Source organism: Neoarthrinium moseri, assembly GCF_022829205.1.
Source record: "Neoarthrinium moseri strain CBS 164.80 chromosome Unknown scaffold90_Wmoseri_CBS_16480, whole genome shotgun sequence".
NCBI lineage: Eukaryota > Fungi > Ascomycota > Sordariomycetes > Amphisphaeriales > Apiosporaceae > Neoarthrinium > Neoarthrinium moseri.
This window is the reverse complement of record NW_026055204.1, coordinates 59,920-83,367: the sequence shown is the minus strand read 5'-3', so window position 1 is coordinate 83,367 and position 23,448 is coordinate 59,920. Positions and strand designations below refer to the sequence as shown.

The 23,448-nt window shown below is 54.6% G+C and overlaps 7 protein-coding genes across 7 annotated transcripts; 3 read left to right on the top strand and 4 right to left on the bottom strand.

The window, feature by feature from the left end:
- Positions 1–3,843: 3,843 nt before the first annotated feature.
- Positions 3,844–4,821, top strand: JN550_012622 (uncharacterized protein; the record flags this gene model as incomplete). The annotated part of the gene is made up of 3 exons (XM_049311117.1): positions 3,844–3,998; positions 4,055–4,317; positions 4,376–4,821. The coding sequence occupies 3 exons, from the start codon at positions 3,844–3,846 to the stop codon at positions 4,819–4,821; spliced, it is 864 nt and encodes a 287-aa protein (XP_049165421.1).
- A 220-nt stretch (positions 4,822–5,041) lies between these two features.
- Positions 5,042–5,755, bottom strand: JN550_012621 (uncharacterized protein; the record flags this gene model as incomplete). The annotated part of the gene is made up of 2 exons (XM_049311116.1): positions 5,042–5,275; positions 5,399–5,755. 2 exons carry the CDS (start codon positions 5,753–5,755, stop codon positions 5,042–5,044), a joined length of 591 nt encoding a protein of 196 aa, XP_049165420.1.
- Positions 5,756–6,333: 578 nt separating this feature from the next.
- Positions 6,334–8,562, bottom strand: JN550_012620 (uncharacterized protein; the record flags this gene model as incomplete). Its single annotated transcript, XM_049311115.1, has 1 exon — positions 6,334–8,562. One exon carries the CDS (start codon positions 8,560–8,562, stop codon positions 6,334–6,336), a length of 2,229 nt encoding a protein of 742 aa, XP_049165419.1.
- Positions 8,563–9,369: 807 nt separating this feature from the next.
- Positions 9,370–11,142, top strand: JN550_012619 (uncharacterized protein; the record flags this gene model as incomplete). Its single annotated transcript, XM_049311114.1, has 3 exons — positions 9,370–9,372; positions 9,426–11,009; positions 11,083–11,142. The coding sequence occupies 3 exons, from the start codon at positions 9,370–9,372 to the stop codon at positions 11,140–11,142; spliced, it is 1,647 nt and encodes a 548-aa protein (XP_049165418.1).
- Positions 11,143–11,888: 746 nt separating this feature from the next.
- Positions 11,889–13,169, top strand: JN550_012618 (uncharacterized protein; the record flags this gene model as incomplete). Its single annotated transcript, XM_049311113.1, has 5 exons — positions 11,889–11,917; positions 11,989–12,139; positions 12,191–12,272; positions 12,326–12,947; positions 13,082–13,169. The coding sequence occupies 5 exons, from the start codon at positions 11,889–11,891 to the stop codon at positions 13,167–13,169; spliced, it is 972 nt and encodes a 323-aa protein (XP_049165417.1).
- Positions 13,170–14,820: 1,651 nt separating this feature from the next.
- JN550_012617 (uncharacterized protein) lies at positions 14,821–17,972 on the bottom strand (the record flags this gene model as incomplete). Its single annotated transcript, XM_049311112.1, has 4 exons — positions 14,821–17,334; positions 17,409–17,704; positions 17,776–17,888; positions 17,935–17,972. The coding sequence occupies 4 exons, from the start codon at positions 17,970–17,972 to the stop codon at positions 14,821–14,823; spliced, it is 2,961 nt and encodes a 986-aa protein (XP_049165416.1).
- Positions 17,973–19,185: 1,213 nt separating this feature from the next.
- On the bottom strand, positions 19,186–21,035 carry JN550_012616 (uncharacterized protein; the record flags this gene model as incomplete). Its single annotated transcript, XM_049311111.1, has 2 exons — positions 19,186–19,919; positions 19,991–21,035. 2 exons carry the CDS (start codon positions 21,033–21,035, stop codon positions 19,186–19,188), a joined length of 1,779 nt encoding a protein of 592 aa, XP_049165415.1.
- Between the last annotated feature and the right edge of the window lie 2,413 nt (positions 21,036–23,448).

The following is a 23,448-nucleotide window of genomic DNA, read 5'->3' as shown; positions in this document are numbered from 1 at the left end:
ATTACTCAGACCCAAGACGTAGAGTTCGCGGCCGGTATTGGAAATTTTGAAATTTCTGCCGACGTGACCGGCGTCGGTTCGTCAAGATCAAGGAGACCAAAGTAGAAACTGAACAGACAGCGAAACCGGAAGGATGGCCGGGACTTTCTGTATGTTGTCGAAGATCAAGGATCGTCTCCGTAGCCCCGGGGGGAGGAGGGAAGGATAAGCCGCGCTGTTTCGAGCTTATAAGACGTGAGAGCGAATCAGGTCTGTTTAGAGCGTTGCAAGGTGTTTGGCAGTGTTGCCCATGTGGGATCACAGAGTTATCGGATGGGCGATCTCGTTGTGGCTGACCAGGCAGTTCGGGAGCAGTGTGTCTCAAGATCCTGGCTGGGGAAGTCCCTTGAAAGCTTGCTTGTGCTGAATCCTTGTTTGATGTTCTCCAAGAAATGATGCAAGGCACGGTGCAAAGACTGCGGACCAGGCGCGTGCAACAGACGAGAAGAAGCGAATGTGTAATCGAGTCGAGGAAAAGGCTATAGAGCGTTCTCGTGCTGCCGGCGGGGAGTCGTCTTGTCCAACTCTTCAGGGTCTCTGTTATGGTCACAGAGCAATGGGATGACAGGCCTCCAGGTCTGCGCTTGTGAGGTCACAATCGGTTTGGGGTGCACCTCTGGATCGTGGTCGCGTGTTTCAAGTTCGGCAAAGATCAGACGGAGCTCGACGCAGGGTTGCCGGTGATGCAATCCTTCCACTGTCGGAGTGCCGAAGGCCAAAAGACATTAACGGTTCTAGCAGCCTAAGTACTAATAGAATGGAATGAAATGTGGTGCAGCCGTGGTTTTCGTGTCGAGAGCCTTCGAACTGCAGCAAGGGAGCGGACGGGAAAGAACGAACGGGTCTATTCCCACAAGCAGCGGTAAGGGGAGGGGAGGAATGTAGGTGTAAGACCAGGGTGATTAAGCAATGACGGCTTTCAAGAGAACGACTGTGGTCAATTAAGGCAGAGCAGAGGAAGACGGAATAGCGTCAACCCCGGAATCCAGATAGCGAACGGGCACTAGCGAGTGAAGAAGAAAAATGATGACGATGTTGGATGGGCTGGACGGACGGATTAGCAGGCAGGTTCAAACCTGATGTCGCTGCCCGTTGCCTCCAGAAGAGCGAAAAGGAGACGGCCAGTCGGGTCTTGGCTGAACCGGTTCCTCGACGACTTGGACAGCCCACCTGCGCACGCGGAAAACACCGTTCTTGCGCTAGGGCGGGAATTAAGCGTCGTCCACCAGGCAGGGAGGGAGGGGAGATCGAGATATTGGGTGGGGATGGGGAGGCCGCGAAGGATTGCTTCGCTCATATGGGCGCCAAGGCAAGAGGCGCTGGTGACCTGGGTCAAGGGGGTGTCTGGATGAACGAATGGGGAGTTCATCTTATTAGTTGCCGTGGTAGAGGTAGAGATGGGGATTCGCAGGCGCAGAACGGAGTCCTCTGCACATCCGGTTGGCCCGCTGTGGTCTCGACTCTTGCCTTTTCCTTTTTATGCCTGGTCTTTTCTTCAGTAATGTTGCAACACTGGCAAAATTCCATTCGACACTGCCTGATTTGTGTGCATGTATGAATGTATCCTGCCCACATGCATGTCTAACAGGTTCTCGTTGGTATCGCAATCGCATCGCATCGCATCGCATCGCCGACTTGGAAGATATGATCCGATGTGCTGAGGTGCAGGTTCACCAACAGGCTGCACACCACACCCCAAACTTGGAACCAACTTGAATGGCTGGCGCACGGAGAATGGAGCTATTCTTGGACTCGCCCGTCTTTCCAGTCTTGCACAACGCAAGGCGCAGCCAAGGTCTTGCCGAACATACCATTCAGAATCGGCTCCATCACGTGCGTTGATGGGTTGCGTGGACCTGGGGCATTTCGCATATCAGCATTGGAATTACCCCCCGTATGTGCGGATCAAGGCGAGACGACAGCCCCGAACTCCCCTCAATGGGTTCTCCTTGCCTTCCATGTACATTACATACTCCGTAGAAAGTGGCAGTGTCTCTATCGGCCCCGGGCCTTGCGGGCATAACGGCGCCAGCTTCGCAGTCGTGATCCGAGCCAACCCCACACCAGGGCCAGACTCCAAGAGCCCCAGGATCATCGCCGCGGTGCCCGACGCTCTCCCCTTTCGGGTGGTAGTCGGCTGAAAAAGTTGTCAAGGTTTTCCGCTGGAGTGAGCCACGTCGTCAAAGAACACAGGGGGACAAGCGTGTTTCACCAACATTTGCTGGATCCCATGCCGCAGTGAGGCCAATGTTTGGTGCCGTGTCTCACTTAATAAGCCTTCCTAGCCTACGACTGAGATATCATCTGCCGAGAATAACGGTGCATGCATGGAGCCTCATGAACCAGAAGGCAGCTCCATGTACGTTGTTGCAAGCCCTAGCAGATCAATATTCGTAAATTCGACGTTGTGAGACTCTCCTGAGGCTCTTGTTCTGCCTTCCCAGATGCCCGCTGTGCTACGGTGTATGTAACCTGTGTCGGACTGTGCGGAAAGGACTCGAGTTGGAGGGGCCCGAGAGAATGGCTGCGGGACGGGCGTGGCCATAGCGTCAGGAACCTTGGAACTCAAATTTCGTTAATATGCACGCCCCTGTAGCGTTTATTCCAGCCAATGACGGTATATGCCTCCATGCACAATTGACAAGTCGGAAATTGCGAGCTTCACAATTTCCTGTATTGTGATCGCAGCCAGCCGCAAGAGGCACGATGGTGATTGGATGCCGTGGAAAGGTCCTGATAACTGCAGATCGTAGTCTGATCACACACGATTGGCGGCACAAAGGTGGTGTGTACCTCAACACCTGATTCTGGGCGATAAAAAAGTTGTTGCAACTCATACACAGCGGGACCTAGACACGCTTATTCATACTGTACTCATTCATAATCGTAGGTTTAGATAGATAGTTTTCGAGGACATTATCTCCACTCACTTGTCGCTGTAGCTGGCAGATAGGCAAAGGGGCAATTAGGCACCTAACGGTGTAAAACTCATGTTGACCAAAGCTTGGAGATCTGTGGCTCAGAAGCCCATGGGGTCGGCAGTGCACTGAGCAATTCTTCGGCACCAGTCCTGTCGTCGAGTACGAGGAGACATCGGGTGCCCCGTCTTGCCTGATCACCTTGGTACTTTCCTCAATGACACTTACCCCTGTGGATCAGATATTCATCATCATGAGATGAGATCGGTCTTTCCTGGTAGCAGTGGCTTCTCGGTATCGCGTTTCCGCGAGCATAGCTCATGCGAAAGATAGGGAAGAGATCTTTCGTATCTGCGTGTAGAATGACAAGCCAAGGACCGTCACGCTTTGCTACTGCAGCATGGCGCTCAGTGGGCATGGCATCGGTAAGGAATTCCGTTACTTCAAGACTGGCATGTAGCCCCAGCCATCTCCCACTTCTCTATACTATCAATCATCGTAGAATCAAAATGGTCGTAATGCGGTGGTATTTACAGTAAACTAGAAGCACATGTTGACCCGTGACATGATGCAGATTGTTGGGGGAGTGAATCACTGATGAGTCTCTTCGTCACAGAATCTCCGTTCAATCAGATACATCGTCGTAACTCAACCGCAGTCTGGGTATTGCAGAATCACACGATAGTTTCCCAAGCCTATTTAATTGAAGGATTTGAAGTTTTAAATTGGTAACCCGATATTGCTTTTCGCGTGGTAATTCGGCTCTATATTGGCACGATGAGGCTATTTGCAACGATCGCCGGCATACTTGGGCTTGCTTGCTGCGCATTTGGTGAACAGCAGGTATAATATCACTTGTAAACAGTGCATCCCCAGGCCAACCGATATGCTAATTCTGCCTCAGTCGCTGGACATCTGTAATGGTGTCAACCTAAACCTTCCAGGAGAGGGTTTGAAGGGTCTAAATGGCATCCATTGGGGCTGGAGTGTACCAGATGGTATCCTTGCCATCAATAAGTACACGACTCGAAACGCCAGCACGTATGTGATGCTTCGTCCAGATTCGACGCCCAACTAATTTTGTGGAACTGACGCAGGTACAACATCTTCTCGCCGATTACTTCTCCAGATTCCTACTTCGGATTCGAGTTCTTCCCTGTTCTCAATGATACTTTGAACTCGCATGCCATGCTCGTGGCGAGCGTCATGCCAACCGGACTTACATTCGCCCAGGTTAACCAGACAATTGCGAACGATATCGCGGCAGTCATGAGGAATCTAACAAATAGCGGCGTCGAAGTGTGGCTCCGTTTCGCTCACGAAATGAACTACTTCTCATCGGTGGACACTTATCACGGATGTGGGTGTTATACTAATCCGTAAACCCACCAAGGCTGGTTGCTTATTCCACTGTCTAGCTGCCTCCGAGTTCGTCCAAGCATGGCGCATTGTTCATGATGCGGTCCAGGGAATTCCCGGTTTGCATATGTTCTGGTCGCCAAACTGGGCGTCTATGGAGGACATTCAGCCTTGGTGGCCCGGCTCGGAAAGCGTTGATATCGTCGGCATGGATGTGTATGCGTTTCCCAACGCCTCGTTCGCCAGAGTGTTTGATGAGTTCTACAACGAGTTCGCGAAGCAGTACAACAAACCCATGGCACTAGGTGAGACGAGTACAGATCAAGGCTTGAGCGTTGATAAAGAAGCTTGGGTGAAGGAGCTAGTAAGGGCAGACTTGGGTGTCTATCCCTGCTTCAAGTCGGTGACCTGGTTCGAATATGCTGCGAACGGACAGGATTACAGGATCATCATGGGCCAGAGCCAGGAGACTATCGCCGAGACTTTAGTCAACTTCCTTTCTTGAAGAAATGGCAAAGAAATGGCGTTTGCAAGGATATACAGTCTTTCAAGTGGTAAAGACACAACAGGAGTATGTGAAGTATTATGCTCTTAATGACTGTGATACCTGTCCGGTCCCAGTTGACCATGTCAGTTCCCCATGACTTTGGTACGTGCCATGGAATCATGGAGCTTCTGAGCTGTAATCAAGTATCTTCACAAAACTTTGGCTAAGGCTGCTTGTGTCAGGGGAAAATGTGTCCATACACAAGTCCTAGCGCGAGAAAGCCAAACACGACCCCAACATAGAAAACTGCTAAAGATTTAAACAAGACCCTGACCCAGAGCAAGAGGCACCCTATCCTTCTCATGACACTGGAGCCTGGAGTTGTAAGCGCTCTCAGTCTCATCGCATCCTCGCCGATAAATCTGGCAAATCGGTCGAAGCCAGTGGGCTCTAGAACTGGGGGCAGCTTGTCCTGATACTTGTGTGTTAGCAAGCTGGTCGGCATGTTGCCGAAGAACGCATCTTTCTAGCCTATAGAGGCTCTGGAAGGAGACGGATACCAGCGAAGGACTTAATAATCCGAGAGGCAACTCACCTGCACCAACTCCCACACATCCTGCCCAATGATATCTGCCTCTTTACTCGAGAGACCACACTTTACAATGAACAAATCTACAATGGCGGGCAGATCCAAGCCCTGGAACTCAGCGCCAGTGTAATGCACATTCTCGGCCATCGCATCATTGAGACCGCGATATCGCATGTAGGCCGCTATCCACATGCGGACATACCATGGCGCGTCGGTGTGGTCTGGTACCTTGTCCGCCAGCATTGCTCGTTGGGGCGCGCACGTGTCTTCGCCGCGCTCTCCCCATATCGGCTTCCTGGAGACAGGCGATGATGTGTTACCCTTTTGCTGTGACTGCGTTTGTGTTCTCGAATCTTCGCTCATATTGTGAATGGAAGCCAGCTGCCCAAGGACTCATTTTCCCTTGACGCGCGGTGGCCGGTGATGCAATAGGATTGTGCGTATCGCATCGGACTTCACTGGACACGCGAGGCTCTGTCACTCTATTTGGATTGGGCCCCATTTTCTCAGTCTACGACGACATATCGCTGTCTTTGTCCTCCGGTATGACTAGTGCATACAAGCTGTTTGCGTCTCTTCGGGACAAAGACAATACATCTGTATTATCAAAAATTAGACCCCTATACCCCCTGGGCAGCCCGGGAGGTGCCAAACGACTGGAGATGATCGCTGCAGTGTATGTGGCATTGTCAGCATATCAAATGTGAGTGTGCAATTGGTAGGACTATTCTGCCAGGATTGAGGACGACACAACAAGAGTGAACAACCACGTAAGGAGTCGAACGAGTAGAACCGCCAGTCGTATCATCAAGTACTATTTTATGCCATCTGAAATGAGTATGCCATACACGAAACGCCATCCCTAGGCCCCTGCGCTGTGAAAGGTCCTGATTATCTATCTACCGCACTTGAGCCGTGTGATCACAGGGATTTTCTCCCGTCTACGGCACAATCTCCTCGGTCTCCTCGAGGACTTCCTCGACGATCTCTTCGATAACCTCTCCCTCGCCCTCCTCGGCCTTTGGCGTGGGAGCCTTCTCCTCGGTCTCGGGCAAGCCGAGGTCGAGTCTCTCGAAGCGCAGGTCGTCCTCCACGCTCTCGCGCCACGCCAGCCACTCCTCCAGGATGCGGCGGCGCTCTTCGACCACGGCCTGATCGGCACCGGCAACGCGCTCAGCGTCCTCTACCTCGAACACCTTGGAGTATTCGCGCAGGTTCTTGCGGATCTGCTTCTGCTCCTCCTTGGTAAGCAGAGTGGCAGGTCGCGGCCGCCATGCCCAGTACTTGAACTTGTCTACGGGCTCCTCGCGAAGCAGATCACCCTTAAAGTCATAGATGTGGTAGCCGTTCTCCATGGTGTGCTTCCAGACAGATGCCCACGAGGCAACGTAACGACCAGAGGGATCCCACTGCAGATCGGTGATACCGTAGTGGTCGGCCCCCTTCGTGTGTTGGAGGTTTGCTGTCAGGTCCTTCTCGGCCTCGGGCTTCTCGCCCTCGAAATCAAGGTCGTAGAAGTCCAGGTCACTGCTCTGTGTGTTGGCGATGGTGGCGAGCACAACGAAACGTCCGCGGGGGGACCAGTAGATGGCGTTGTGGTTCTTCTTCTCCATCGTCCTCAGGTGCTTGAAGTTGCCGACGGCGTTACCCTTGGCCTTCTCCGGGCAGAAGAAGGAAGCGGTGGTCTTGGGAGGCACGGCTGTAGCGCCGACGGGCTCCGTTGTGGTGATGATGACAAACCGGTCTCCCTTGGGCTCCCAGGCAAAGTTGATAACAGTGTCCTTGATAGTGTCCACGACCTCGACCGGAACTCCCTTCTCCCGGACGCGGAAGATCTCCAGGGTAGTAGCCTGCGATTTCTTGGACTTGGAGTGACGGTCAACCTTGACAGCGAGGTAGGAGGCGTCGGACTGCCAGTGGAGCTTGGCATCGCTGACGCTGAAGAGGTTTAGGGATCGCACGACCTCCTTGGACGGTATGCTCATCATGGCGACCTTGGCGGGATTGCTGCCCAGCTCAGGGGTCCAGTAGCAGAACAGCTGCTCGTACTGCTTGTTGCCGTCTCTCTGGGGCGTGGCGGGGGCCCACTCGAAGTCGACGACACCCTCGATCTTGATGGTAGTCTTATCGAGCAGGTTCATGCGGGGGAGCTCGTAGACGGAGATGGACTGGCCCGGCACCAGGCGGGCAACATACTTGTCGTCGGCGGACCACTTGAAAGCGGGCCAGGAGAACTTGGGAGGAGCCTTGACGGCACCATCAGGGGTAGGGGCGGCGGGCACGTCCAGGTTGGCGAACGAACGGAGCGGCTTGCCCGTCTCGACGTCCCAGATGATGTAGTTCTTGCCGTCATCATCGACCGAGAGCTGGGGGTGGCCCTCGTCGGGGATGGAGATGGGACGGTTGGACCAGGTCACCAGGTACCTCTCGGTGGGGGAGAAGCTGAGCATGTTGACAAAGGGGTGGGCAAAGCGCTTCTGCCTCGACCAGGAGTCACCACCCCAGAGCTGGACACCCTGCTGGTGCACCGAGGTCAGGTACGTGCCGAGGGTGGACCACTGGATGAAGCTCTCGGTCCAGTGCTGGCGGTCGACAATGTTCTCGGGGATGTCCTTCTCGTTGTTCCAGAAGACGCCGACGGCATCACCGCGGTACATGGCGAACTGGTCACGGCCACGGCCGCTGGGGTCGGCGAGGAAGGAGCGCAGGTGCTCCTTCTCGGCAAAGTCGTCGATCTTGGGGGGCACATACTCGTCGTCGACGCGACCCTCGCGGCCGTAGCGCTCGATGTCGGTCATCTTGTTGACGCGCATGGTGTGCCTCTTGTCGAGGGCGACCTGGTCCAGCTGGCGCGCGGCGGCGGCGGCCTCGAGGGGCGACGAGTACTCGACGAAGGCAAAGCTCAGGGACCTGCCGTCATCGCCCATGGGCATGAAGATGTTGTCCTCCTTGGTCTTGCCGGCGGCGGCCAGCTTCTTGAGCAGGAACTTGACCAGCTTGGGCTTCTGCTCCTCGGTGACGGTGGGCAGGCCGTCGATGACGACGAAGGTGTCGTAGCCCTGGGTCATCTGGACATCGAAGCGCTCCTTGAGGTCGCTGATGTCGATCTCGGACTCATCGTAGTCATCGTCGAGGTCTGCATCGCGCAGAGTGTCAAAGGAGGGCGCCATGATGGCGGGTTGGACGTGAAGGCCGGCTGGGACAGCAGGACTGCAGCCGGGGGGAGTAACTGGTCAGAATGCTTCTTCCGTATGTGTGTCTGTGTCTCTCTGACGAGGGGGATTACAGTCCTGCAGCGGGGGCGCGAGAGCGGGAAGTTGGTTGTCTGCCGTTCTGGTCCGGTCTGCTGTGCTGTGCTGTGCTGTGCTGTCCGGGCTGCGGTGTGGGAATCTCGAGATGGCCTGGCTGGCGATAATTTTCGTGTTGGGCAGATCCAATCTGTGGGAAGGTGGGGAAGAAATTGTGCCCCGCGGTTTGCCAAGCACGAGCAGCCTCGACGCCGGGCCCGGGCGCAGCTGGCGGCTGGCACGGCCGTGGTCTGCTGGGAATAGGACACCCGCACGGGCCGGACGCCGGGATGGTGCCCCGTCCCCTTACCACTGGGTCATGGCTGGTGGGTGTCCGACTCTGCTGCCTCCCCGTCCGCCGCCTATCTTATCCGCGCCATCTGCCCGCCAGGCGGGAGCCTGCTCAGCCTGCCAACCGCCGCCCTGCGCCCTGATTGGCCGCCGCAGAAAAAGTTCCCAAGGCCCTGGGCAAAGAGCTTCCCATACCGTCGCCGCCGCCGCCGCCTAGCAAGCCCACCCTCCAACCCAAGACGAGAACGGGAAACGAGAACGAGCACGAGACCGAGCCCGACCGACACGACCGAACCGCCTGATTGAGCGTTCGACTGGCTGGCGGCATCTGCACAACGGACTCGCACACATCTCGCCATCAAGGGGGAGCCACCGGCACCTCGTCAACTCACAGTCACCATGGTATGTCATATCCGGGCCCGCCCCTGACCCTTTCCCCCGGGCCACCGTCCCAGGGCGCCGCCCCGTGCCTGCTTGTCGGCGTCGCTGACCTGTCTGTCGCCCAACAGTCGTCCTTCAGTCCCACCCAGATCTTCGATGAGGGCACCACCGAGGAGAAGGGCGAGAACGCCCGTCTCTCGGCCTTCGTCGGCGCTATCGCCGTCGGCGACCTCGTCAAGAGCACCCTGGGCCCCAAGGGCATGGACAAGATCCTGCAGTCCGCCTCCACCGCCGAGATCATGGTCACCAACGACGGCGCCACCATCCTCAAGGCCATCTCCCTCGACAACGCCGCCGCCAAGGTGCTGGTCAACATCTCCAAGGTGCAGGACGACGAGGTCGGCGACGGTACCACCTCCGTCGCCGTCCTGGCCGCCGAGCTCCTCCGCGAGGCTGAGAAGCTCGTCGACAAGAAGATCCACCCCCAGACCATCATCGAGGGCTACCGGATAGCCAGCCGCGCCGCGCTGCAGGCCCTCGAGGAGTCCGCCGTCGACCACAGCAAGAACTCCGAGGCCTTCAAGAAGGATCTGCTGGCCATTGCCCGCACCACCCTGAGCTCCAAGGTCCTGGCCCAGGACCGCGACCTCTTCGCCAAGCTCGCCGTCGACGCCGTCCTCCGCCTCAAGGGCTCGTCCGACCTCAGCCACATCCAGATCATCAAGAAGGCCGGCGGCAAGCTGAGCGACTCGTATCTCGACGAGGGCTTCATCCTGGACAAGAAGATCGGCGTCAACCAGCCGAAGCGCCTAGAGAAGGCCAAGATCCTAGTTGCCAACACGTCCATGGACACGGACAAGGTCAAGATCTTCGGCGCCCGCGTCAAGGTCAGCTCGACCAGCAAGCTTGCCGACCTCGAGAAGGCCGAGAAGGACAAGATGAGGGCAAAGGTGGAGAAGATCAAGGCACACGGCATCAACTGCTTCATCAACAGGCAACTCATCTACAACTGGCCCGAGCAGCTCTTCACCGACGCCGGCATCATGTCTATCGAGCACGCCGACTTCGACGGCATCGAGCGCTTAGCCCTGGTCACCGGCGGCGAGATCACGTCCACCTTCGACCACCCCGAGCAGGTCAAGCTGGGACACTGCGACGTGATCGAGGAGGTCATCATCGGCGAGGACACGCTCATCAAGTTCTCGGGTGCTGCGGCCGGCCAAGCATGCACCATCGTGCTCCGCGGAGCGACAGACCAGCTGCTGGACGAGGCTGACCGATCACTCCACGACGCCCTCGCCGTTCTCTCACAGACCGTCAAGGAGCCGCGGACGACCCTGGGCGGTGGCTGTGCCGAGATGCTGATGGCCAAGGCGGTCGAGGGTGCCGCTACCCGGGTGGAGGGCAAGAAGCAGATAGCCGTCTCCTCCTTTGCCGTCGCCCTGCGACAGCTCCCCACCATCCTGGCCGACAATGCTGGTCTGGACTCGAGCGATCTGATTGCAAGATTACGGAAGGCCATTTACGATGGCATGTCGACCTATGGCCTGGACTTGATGACCCCCGGAGGCGGCATCGCCGACATGCGCGACCTGGGCGTCATCGAGGCCTACAAGCTCAAGAAGAACGTGGTGTCCTCTGCGAGCGAAGCGGCTGAGGTGAGTCCCATTCCCCTGTTCCTCCAAGGTTACCCAACCTCATCGGAAGGAACCGTACTGATCAGTCCAACAGTTGCTATTGAGAGTAGACGATATTATCCGTGCCGCCCCGAGAAGGCGCGAGAGGCAATGAGGGCATGACGATATGCGGCGATGAAAAGGGGTCACCTGACGGGTAGGGGTGTATTATACCATACCATACCATAGACTTGCCATACCCGGCTAATGAAAAGAAGCTATACTGACTCCCAATCCTCTCCTGGTTGCTTCACAGCTCGCAGCCTCTTGGATTTTGCCTTGACCATTTGCCAACCTTTCCATAGAACTTTCTCAGCACGTAGGAGTGGCTACCATCAGAGCAGCGCAGTCTACGGACATTGACCCTTTTGTTTTTTTTTGTTTGATATCTTCATATCACTTATAATCTCAGCGTTCTTTCCAGGAAGGCCACTCATTGGATCTCAAAACTGGTTTGCGAGGATTCCTTGATGCATCACAAACCCTAGCTGTGGGCGGGTACTTCCCTGTGTAAGTAATGTGTTGAACTGACGCCGAGCGTGCCTTCCAATGTACAACCAGGCAGTCACAAATCGACCCGCCTCATCCCGTGACAAAACAGCAACACAAATTTTTTTCATGTCCCTTCACCTTTCCTACCAGAGCATGTCGCGCGGCGGAGTTCAATCAGTACACTCCAATCTTCGAGCAGCGATCTCTTGGAGTTGGCCTCAGCTGCACGACTCTCCGAACGTCGCCCTCGGCCTCGATTCTTCTGATCGCGGCTGATGTTGTCACTTCCCAGCTACGGGAGTCTTGGATCCTGCATACCAGGGCACTTAACATGATCATCCCGCCCTTCGGCTTTTGCGTGCCTACACGATGGATGATCTGAGCGTAGATTTTGGCAGGTGAGTACACTCACATCCGCACAAAGACACGTTCCTTGCCTCGCAGCAAAGCTTATTCGAGTTTCGGTCAGCTTGCTGCACGACAGCGACAACTTCTCAGATGTGACAGTGGAGTGCCAGGATGAACAAGGCCGAACCATGCAGGAATGGAGGCTGCATCGAGCTGTGCTGGCATCGCGCTCACCGTTTTTCCGCAAGGCTTTGACAGACAAGTCGACGACAGTGAGTACCCGGAATCACAACGCGTTGATCCCTGTTCTGAGGCATGTATAGGCAAGCCAGACAAGCTCGATTGTAATCACAGGGCAGGAGCCGAGGGACCTCGGATGGGTCTTCGAGTGGATCTACACTGGTGGTGCGTGTCTGCACAGGAGTTGTTTGCTAATCCCCACCACTGACGGACTGTAGTCTTTGCTCCTGATGCCTTGAATGACGAGCAGGGAATTTACATGGCCTGCCTCGACATGGCCCACTGCGCCGACTATCTGATGATGGACAGGCTCATTGATGAAGCCATGAGGTGCCTCCAAGAGAACCTGGCGAATAAATCCATTTTCGCACAAAGGAAACGGATAAGTTGTACCTCCCAGTACGACCAGGTCGACGAAGGAGATCTGCTTGGACTATTCGTCGCTATACGATACATCTTTAAAGCATGTATCGACAGCGACCGAACAAACCATTACGCTACGTTCGCCCAACAAGCGAAAACCGCCTTCTGCAACTTCGTGGCTGACACACACTACTGGATCTTGCCCGATCGTAATTTTCAGATGCTCTGTCAAGACGTCCCCGAGTTCCACTACCTGGTATTGCAAAATTTTGCTGCTGCATCGGCAGCTGGCAAGGTATGGGTTGCAAATTGGGACACGGCCTGTTCGTGGTGCGAGAAACTCATCTTCGGCGTCAAGCCATCGTTCTGCGCGCGCTTGGGACAACATGACAACAAGCTGTACGCAGCTTGCCCCGATTGTAGCGAGTCTTTTGACGACGACCCCGATCTGCAACTAGAGAAAGAGGAGCTTTGCGGGTGCGTTTGTGCTTTCATTTCTGTTTACCCATCTGCCTCCTAGTCAAACCCATCGCCTGATTCCGACTAGATGCTGGAACGAGAACTTGGCACTGTCTTCGATATAATACTGTTAACTGACAGTTATCGCATAGTCTGTTTCGAGATATGGAAATGAGGCGGCGAGGCAAGACGAAACAATCTACCAGCGAGGATGACCCTTTAGGTACTTGGCTCGAATAACGATCTTGAATGGAATGGTCCGATGCTTGTAATTCGAAGTGGCAGGTGGTGGAGTCGTGCAGGGTCCTGGCTGCTGGTTGATCCAGCTTTTGGTCAATCGATTGCTCTATAATTGTCGGCAGCTCATGTGGTTACAAATGGCGTCAGGGGTACAATAGCATATGAGCTTCAATCTGAGTCCAGGAAGAGCATCGAAGATATTTTGCAATTCTCTTCATTGGTATCCACAGAGAGTTGTGTACAATAAAGTTGTCTTTCGTGACGCTCCTCATCCAGTATCCGCGTATTTCACGTCCAATGTGGCAGCGACATTAAGCAGACTCACGGTAACCAACAGTTCAGCCGCGTGATGTAATGAGACAGATCAAAGGGCCCACGGTGAAAGTTGGCATCTAATGCCTTCTATTCGCAGTGTAGGCGCGAAGGGTGACGGGGATTTATGGCCTAGGCATGTTCGCAGGCTGAATGGCACCATTGAAAAAGCGGTGGCAGTGCCCCTTTTTGAGATGCTTGAGTCAAGTGTTCGGAGATGAATGCGAATCTTCTCATTGGCTCTAGTGAGGAAGGCCCCGGGTGATATATTACCATGTCGACATTTACGGCTGAACGCACTGCGCTTGTTCGTTCTCCGATAGCTTTGGCCTCATTTGGCCTCACTCGCGGTGATGGGAAAGGGAAATACTATCGATATGTATTGAGGATTACCGATCATCAATGATAATTGAAGGCAGTGGCTTCAGGGGGGTGACACCCACCTTCGTATACCTGGTCTGACGAATAGCCTCAACGAACTCTGGTGGTCATTGTCTACCTACGGTTGGCCAATGACCTCTTGTTCCCGATGAGCGTCGTCCAGGAAACAATCAGTGTAGGAGAGCGCTGGAGACTATATCGTCCGGCTTTGACAAAGGAATCCAGTACTTGGCCTGGGATCATGCCCCCTGCCGACGCACGGTGTTCAATGGACACTTTCTGCCTCATAGGCGTTCCCTGAACAATCCTACGGTATGTCTGCACGCTTCTCCGTCTTCTACATCAAAATTCGTCGGGTATCGTTCTTCGAGGAAAGGAATGTCTTCTACCCTGGTTCATCCATACGGAGTTACTGCGAGTCTTTTGCCTCGGGAGTGATAGAAGTCCAAGATGAATTGGACAGACACCGATGCCAACTTTGGTCGCGGACTGTCTCCGCTTCAGCACCACTGGTCGACAAATTCAGAATCCCTAGTAGTACGTGCCATTTTCTTCTGAGTTTCCATCACTTTTCATCATCACCGCCGAACTTTCTACGCCAATGCGAAGCATCGCGGAAGAGAGACCGAAAGTTTGGTCCAGGATGACAGGCAGTCCAGGCGACAGTGATATCGCGTCGGGTTCCTATGCAGCCAGGAGAGGAGGACATGTTGTCTCGGCTATGGAGCTATGAACAGATGGGATGGACAGATGCATGTCCTCATCAACACCCACCTGCCTCTGAACCGATATCAGATTCATATTGATCGTCTTGGAAGTGAATCCGTGCATGATCAAAATCTTCGTGGCAGAATTTCTTTCGTTATATCATTACTGGAGATTAATAAACGGGTATCAATGCAATCATCATGGCAAACCCTATCCACATGCGCATCATATGCAAAACGGAAACACTGCTTCAAGTAGAAACGAAGCCCAGCTCATCTCGGCGATCATCCACTAGGCGGCCCCATTCCAGCAACAACCGAAACATATACGCTCGCATGTCTTCCTTTCTTAGCGCCTTGTTTGCCCACTCGCGGCCCTGCTTTGCAATCATCTCGGCATCACCGCCACCCTTGCCGCCAAAGTAGCTAACGACAGTCCAAATATCGCTCAGCCGCACGTCGAGCGGCACAAAGTGCCTCCATGGGTGCACGCGCTCCTCCCACCAGGTGCGGAAGAGAGCTGCTCGATATGGGAGCGACGCACTCTTGAGGAAGGGCAGGAAACGACCACTAAAGGCAGCGCCGTCGAGGTCGATGAGGTGGCGGTGTCGCCAGTGCTCCTGGAAGTCCAGCGAAGGCGAAGGCTCGGCCGTGGGGCTACCATAGAAGGTGGTGTGCTCAGCTATGCAATCCCGTTCATCGCAACGTCCAAACTTGCCGACGAAGGAAACATTTACAGCAACCGGTGTGTCGTCGCTCGCGTGTATGGATGGTGTTTGAGCCACGTGCTTGTCCGAAACAAAACTCATCAAGGAGGCGGTTCCAAAGAAGGATTTGAGGTGTTCTGCCATGTACACAAATCGAGCACGCAGGAAAGTTTGCCAGGCGCCATGCGCTGCAAATCCATCAGAAGAGGCCCCGCGCCAGTAGACGCTGTTCATTTTCTGGTGCCACGGGATCGCCTTCCCATCATCGTACGCTACCTTGTCGCCGAAATTCCACGGATTAGGGTACAGGATGTCCGCGAAATTGTGCATGCGGCTCTGACTGAATACGGGGAATAGAGTGTGGGTCGCCGACATTGCAGATGGCGATGAAAGGAAGCCATGAAGATAGGCCAAATCCGGTTGGTGGCATAAGTCTCCCGACAGAGTCCAGTTGGACACCACGCTGTCCGTCATGTGAGGTGCAGAGCACGAGGGGCATTCCGCTTTCCTGTTCCACCAGTGGAAGCTGTTCACAGGCGCGTCGGGTGGACAAGCCGATGAAATCCACTCGTAGAAGATAGGCGACTTGGACCAGTTCTGAAACCATGGCGACGTTTTCTTCCAGAGCTCGTCCTTCTTCGGCTTGTCCGCTTCCTCGTCCAGGGGAGCGAGGTACTCCTTCGGCCAGGGTGGTGTCTGCGAAGGACTGAAGCCGTGGAACTCAACGCCCGAGGCCACGTGAGCCCGAGCCTTCAGTCCTGTATTTCTATAAGCGTTCAGCCGCTCGAACGGGACAGATACACGGCATTCGTCGTCAAGATTGAACGCCAGCTGCATGTCAGGTAGCCACTGAGCAAACGGCTCGATCATGCCTTGCATGACTTCCATCATCCATCGATGGGTGCCTCTTATGTGCGGCGAGATTTCAACCTTTCCGCCTTCGATGATCAAGCCGCCGAACGAAAGCAAAGGATGTTCTAGCAGATGCACAGTGCGCTCCCTGATGAGGGCTGGTGAGATACCCCAATACGGAAGAAGATCTGTATGTATCTGTGCAAAGTCGTCGATGATTGGGGAATTGACCGACACGGCATATTCGTACCACTTGTCAAAGTTCGGCGGCGGTGGTATGCCGTATCTCTGGGTGTATTCTAGAGCCGCTTCGTTCAGGTTCTTGCTTTGCATAGCCCCTGAGATCCATTGATCCGACTCGCCCCGGGCCTTGGCGATAACTTTGGCGATAGAGTCTGAGTGAACTCTGCCAGGTCCCAGCATCAATGTCTGGGAGATGACCAGAGCAAATGCCAGGAGGGAGTATGCACCGAATCTGTTCTTGTGAAATGGCAAATCTGGCCCTGGACTTGCGAAGTTTCCCGTATGCCGGGCCCGCTGCAATAGAGCGCCTACGCCCAGGTAGACAAATAAACCCGTACCTAGACCCCACAGGTTGGACCAAGCCTTGATCAGCGTTCCGTCGAATATGCGCAATTGGAGGTGGACGAAGACGGCAGAGGCAGTAACCATCAGAGCAACAGTGGCGGCGTCAACCGTGCCCAACAGATAGATACCTGCAGTCAACGCTAAAGCTACTGCAACACTATCCAGAACTAGGTCACCGACAGATACGGATGTGAGGAAGACATTCCAGCGGAAGTTGGTGCGATCAAAACAGGACCAGAACGCCAGGAAAGCCAACACGGCAGCTGCTGATGTGATTAGGCAGCCGAGCGTGTGCCACGAATTGCCCTTGCTCTCCTGACCGCGCCGCAGCCGCCCGACGTGGATCAGCATGAGGGCATCGCAAAGCAGCATGAGCAACTGCGCCAGCGGTATCAAGCGTTCCGGAATACCGGGCGGGCAGATTGTGCCCGTCCTGCGCTCCGTCAGAAACAGCGTGTCAGTCGTTGCAATGCCCCACGCCAAGGCCACGAGCGTGTAGAAGGACAAACCCAGCGATCCGCCGCTGGGACGTCCCGAGGTATCGTGCCCACTCCTCGGTAACAGGGTCGGTCGTGTTTCGAGGACATCGTATGCCGAGATCGCAAAAGGGAGGAAGCTCTGTAGCCACGGTCAGCGTGTTCTTGCGCCTGCGACTACACCAGGAGGCACGCGACCGCCCCTATATGCCATACCTGCAGCCCATCCCAGGAGCAATGTATTGTGCGGATAACCCTCCAGAAGAGTATCGTCCGAGAGACGATGCAAGTTACCAGTATCAGCGATGACGGTGAGGATAGCGGTGTCGACAGTAGGAGCCTCAGCGTCCTCCGTAACCGATTCGATCCTTCGGGGGCATGCTTGCCAGCGTAGCCATTGGCCGCGCGGATGGGTTCATACGAGGTGCTCTGGCGGAGAACAAAGCGTGACCAGAGGTACAGCGCAGTCCCGGTGAGGAGTAGGGTCAAGATGGAGAAATGGAAAGGTCGCTCTGCGTGTAGAAAGTCAGCGGCGGCGCAACAATGGTCGGGGGAGATCGTGTTCGGAACACGGGGCGCGTACCGAAAGCGGCGCTCTTGTAGTACCGAGACGAGACGAATGCGGTTGATAGTGCGAGGACTCTGGCCGGGAACGACACGTTAGAACTAGCTTCAACGGTTGCGCCATGTCTCGCACTGGCATGGAGGCTCAGACATGGCTTGGGCAAGAAGGGAAGCTCACGAGAAAGCCGCGACCATGGACTTTTGCATTTGCGCCATGTCGACGCAAGGTTGGGGCTCAAGCCTCGGTTGCCACCGTCGCCGTCGTGCTTCCTCACAGCAGGCTGCTTCGATCGTGGTGGTCAGGTCGCAGAGGGTTTCTGGTATTTGATCATGATTCCCCAGCCTCCGACCAACTATACCGTGAGTATCGTGGAGAGCGCAGGCACATACGACTGCGGGTTTCGTTCCAGGTTGTGACTAAACACAGACTTATTCATTCACGTCCCCAGCTCGCATTCCCTGACGTCGCAGAGTGCCCTAGGTTGGCCCAAGGTAAAATTTAAGTCGCTTATTACTAAGTGCTGCATAACTTACAGCACAGTACGCAGCCGATCCATTAGTTATCTCGCCCGGCCGCCGCCTAGCAGCTCTTCGCCGGTGGGGGTTGGGGGGTCTCGCCTGTCATTCGTCGGGGGCTAATCTAAAGATCCCGACCTGCTGAACTCCCCTGCGAAGTGCCGCGAGTTTGCTGGACAAGTTAGCTACCTAGTTGGAGCTACTGCTCCGCTATGGGTGGCCTTGACCAGGCGTGCGTAAAGCCCTGTCCCTGCTGCAGCGGGACATCTAATATTTCGTGTCTTGTTAAAGTCTAGGCAGTAGCAGCTATCCATGCAACCGTCATCCCAATCCGTTCCAGGCTGTCATCAGGAGCATAGAGAGGGCATATCCACACACAATAGGATAAAACTGGACCAAACCAGAAACGCTTTGGCGCCTCAGCGGACGCAATAGGGAGGCGTACTGATCTGATCGAACTGTAGGGGAGCGGCACAGCGGGGAAAACGGCATCACTTCCATCCCGGTCCGAATGATTGGATTGTGTAGAACACCAGGGGCACTCTGTGGCGTTCCGCCGCCCACTCTGCCATAGTACCCTCAAAATAACTTACATTTTACTGAGTACTGTGTTTGGTTGTGGTCCCGCCGTCCATCCAGCCCCCCTGGGGATCCCTGCCCACCCACCAGGGCTGGCTTCAAGACGCAAAGAAAGCTAGGATGAGGTGGCTCAATAACAGTGATTATGTATGGATTAACATTATATTCAACCGAACATCGCTCGGAGTATGCGTGTCACATTTATTTTTACATGGGAGGATATCTCGAAATTTTCATGAAGCCCGCCCGGGCCTCGAAGAACGCCGCTTGGCACGATTGTGACCATGTAATGCCCGCTCTCCCAAACGCCATGCCCGATCTGATGCCCTAGATCTTACCCATATCTCTGCCAGATCACTTCTATGATGCCGTCCATCTCATTCGCATTGGCGTTTCCTTTCCACACGTAGAGCTGCTTGAAATCCCCAACATCGCTGAAATCTACATCGGCCAGCTTGTAGCTCTTCTTCTCGTCTGGTACCATCTTCCGCCGGACCGGCCCGATGCTAAAGTCGAAGTCCTTGTTGGCGTTAGACCAGGTGCCCTCCATGGTCTGTAGGTCGAGATATTTGTGGCCGTAGCGGTACCTATTTATTGAGTAGCCATTCGTGAATACGGTGTCGCCGCCGAATCGGAACCTCTGTAGAAAGCAGTCGCCACAGTACGATGCCGCTGCTGCCATTTCGACGACCGGCTCCTTGTACCAGCTCTTCCAGTGATGCAGGTTGATGGGCTGCACGCCGGACTCGAAAAACCCACTGACGTCGTCCCTCAAATCCTGCTGGAAGAGACCAGGCAGGATGGTCAGTTTCACTTTGGAATGTCGATACACGCAGTCCCGGATGATGATGTCTCCCGGAACGTCGCCAGACTCTTCCATGCATGTGCGGGCCTCCTTGGCGAGTTTCTCGGCCAGAGGTGCCGAAAAGTAGGCACCAGCACCTCCAAACGCCATGAAGCCGAAGACGCGGATGGCCTGTAGGTCCTCCGAGAGGGCGCCGACGTAGACGTCCTTCTTGTGGTCCAGAGTCGCCAACGCATCCGAGAGCGGTTGCAGACCCCTGGGGACTAGAGCGGTGAGTTAGCATTTGGCGCAGCTATGAGACATGTCACCGAACTCCAAGTCGCAAGGCACTCACAGAAAGTGTCATCATCCAGCAAACCATACCACTGAGTCGCCGGGGTGCTCCGGTTGTACATGTAGGTCAGAACTGAAAAATGGGACTGAGATACTGTGTGTAATTCGTTGAGAGGCGGAACTATGTCGGCATTGATGCCGGCAGCAACAAACCGCTGTTGGAGCTCATGGATGCTCCCATTCTTCTGTTCCGCGTAATCGGTCACCAGGGCTACCAACTTGGCACCAGATCCCCCAGGCTTGGACAGCCAGTGCGCAAACGTGTCGATCTCGCTCTGGAGCCGCTCATAGTCGGTCGAGATGCCAAATATGAAGTGCGAGATGTTGGAAGGCCGGTAAGGTTGCGGTACTTGGAGCTTAATGGGGACGCACCGCGGGAGCTGTGCGCTGCTGCAGTCGCCTAGGTTCACCGTCACCTCGCCGCCAAAGATTCGCTCCGAGATGTTGGCCACGGCATCGCGGTCGACGTCGGCCGAAAAGCTCGGTTCGATGCAGACCTGCTTGTAGCGCACTTTGGAGCTGAAGTTGTGTGCCGAGTGCGCTCGCTCCAGGAACTCCAGCTCAGGGCACTCGCCGGGCGGCAGCAAAGGGTGCGGATTGTCGTCTCCGAATTCAGGCTGAGCCGGCAATTTGGCGATTTCTGGTGTGACGTCTAATGCCTTGGGCGCCGCGGTTGGCGTTGGCATTGGCGTTGACGCTGGCTCTGGCTCCGGCGCTAGATCAGGTACCGGCACTGGGTTGATTGGCAGCTCAGGCTCGGCCTCAGGCTTGGCCTCTGGCTCAGCTGGGATGGGTTCAGCCACTGCAGGTTCTGTACTGTGGCCCAGATAACCAGGATCCTCGACGCCCCCAACATCTGCACCAACGACCACATCCTCCGGAGTCTTGGTCTGGCTCAAGTCGTCGCCGACGTGTCCCGACCAGTTGGTCGCGGGGGCATACCGTGGCTCGTCATCGAAAAGATAATAGTTGGTGCCCACGACCAGGAATATCAGCACAAAGCCAGCCAGGATAAAGACGCGCGGCACCTTGGAGGGAAACATCATGGCTGAGCTACTGCCGGCATTGCGGGGCTGCGACAAAGAGCAGCAGTACTGCAGCGCGACGAGACAGCCAGCACAGGATGGATGGCGACGTGCACGTTTCAGGGACAACTGGCAAGATCAAGATGCGAACGGGAATCCGAGTGAATATATGCGAAAGTAATAATAAGAAGCATGCTACTAGTCGAAAGCCACGGGCCCGCAGTGCGAGTCAGTTCTTGATATGGTCTTAGCCCCCTGAACTGATTGACGATCTCGGCCACGCATGCACTAAAACCCAAGCAATCCGAATCTTCTGGCGTTCGATGTTTGCCGTGTCTCCACTTGCACCCCTATCTAGACCAGAAGAATCTTGCGCGCGGCTGAGAGCAGATATGACGTGCGAAGACGGGGGGCCCTGGGCAGGGAAAGCTGCTTTCCGCTGCCGGGCCAGGGTTGATGAGAAGACAAGAGGAATTGGCTCTTCCGCAACCCAGAAATCTCCAGATTGAATACATATCGCATACCGATGTATCTAAGGTAGGTACATGTAGAGTTACATAACTCGTACACACTCAACCTTAGAACTGATGAGAAGTGGGTTGCCGTCACGGCTGGCTGCTGGTCACCACTGGGCCCCCGAGATTGGACAGCTGCAGGCTATACAAGTCTTCGGATGACAACCTATCTTGTTATTTGTTCACGGACCGTTCTCGGCCCCATCCGCCTAAGGCAATGTAAATCCTGTATGCATCTCATTACTGTAGGTTCTCGAGAGTATCTGCCTCGGCAGCCAAAGCCTACATGGGTCTTGTCTCAACTGTGTCCAATTGGAACCCACCCATTTTCTTCATACGTCGCAGTTGTTTCACAAGATCAGACGCAAGCCACATTGTCCCTGCAGCAGAAACGTTTACATCGCCCTTGAACTCTGCATGGACGGTCACAGTTACACCCGTCAGAGTCGTTTGTGTTTACAGGGATCCCACTCATAGCCGCACAAACGAGATCTCCTTCTACTGTACTATGAATATTTCTTATCTGTGAATTCCTTGGTGGAGGCAATGTTTGTTCTTTATCTCACAGCAGACCGATGCACTCCCTGAGTAAGAAATTTTGTCGACTGGCATGCAGGCTGGTTTCAACAACGCGGACCAGACCCAACAATTCAAGGACTATGGCTAGCGTGCGTAATCGTTCAGCCTCGCAGCTGCTGAAGAGATGGTGCTAAGTAGTATGAGCTAGAGTACTTTATATGGCAGGAACGTTGGCAAGAACAATGGTGAGGGTTTGCGATCTTGACCCTGCCAGCATTCGTCTCCCACAGTCGATTGTGCTGAGAGAGTGCTGGCAATAAAGCCCCGACAACTTACAAATGCAAACGACTAAGCTACAGAATATGAGAACAAAGAACAATCGCAAGGCAACTCCAAAGCTAGGGCTTATTGTGACAGTCATCGGCGCTTCGGATTCTGCCGTGCTCCATCTCATTGGCTAAGCAGATGGCAGAGGTTTAGATCAAATCGTGAGCAGCAATACCAACACAAAGAATAGCCGAGGGCACAAGGTCCTTCGATGAAGCACCCTCAAGCTTTCCCTAGGCAACCAGCAGTGCATTCGGGATGCAATAAAGGCGGCGTATCCTAGAGATTCAGGTTTCAGGGCCTAGTCCGAGCCTCAACGATTTCACCGCTTCTTCTTGAACATGCTCAGCTCTTTTCATGCCATAAGAGACAACTGTCAACCAAGAGAAAAGAATTCATGTACCTTTGACTGTCTATGTCGAGGCATCAAGTGGACCAAGTGAGCATTGACACGTATCGAAACTCACCAGACAAGATTCCCTACCCCACAGGCAATAATCCGATCCAAAGCACACTCCGCGAGTGGGTTAATATCTTAGACCCTATTGAGCGCGGAGACACTGCGCAAGATCAACACTTGGATGGCCCCGACTGAAGTGATGTCGATGTCTTCGTCGATGACGATCAGCAAGTTATTAAACAAGAGTTCAAGGCGAGACTGACGATATGAGTAAAGACGGCGTCAGAGGAGTAGACAAGCATTCACGAAGGCTGCGGGAGTTGGGAATAATGCAAGTTGCTAGGCATCCGAAAGATATTCCTTATGAGTATGTGCACTACAGTCATTACTTCGGCTGGACCCCGTCTTGCGGAATGATGAAGCACCTAGATGACAATGTCAGTTACCCGTGTACGACCGAACTGTCAATGCAACAGGATGATGCCGCAGTAAAAAGAGGCTTCCATGTATTTCGAATGGGCTTTCCAGATCCGACCTGACAGCATGAACGGTAAAGTGCCCTATAACTTCCTAACGGGTGGCCAAATTCACTGAGTTAACCAACGAAGGTGGCTACACTTTGGTGCGATGTTCACTATTATCTAGCAATTATCTCATATTACACGTTCTTAGC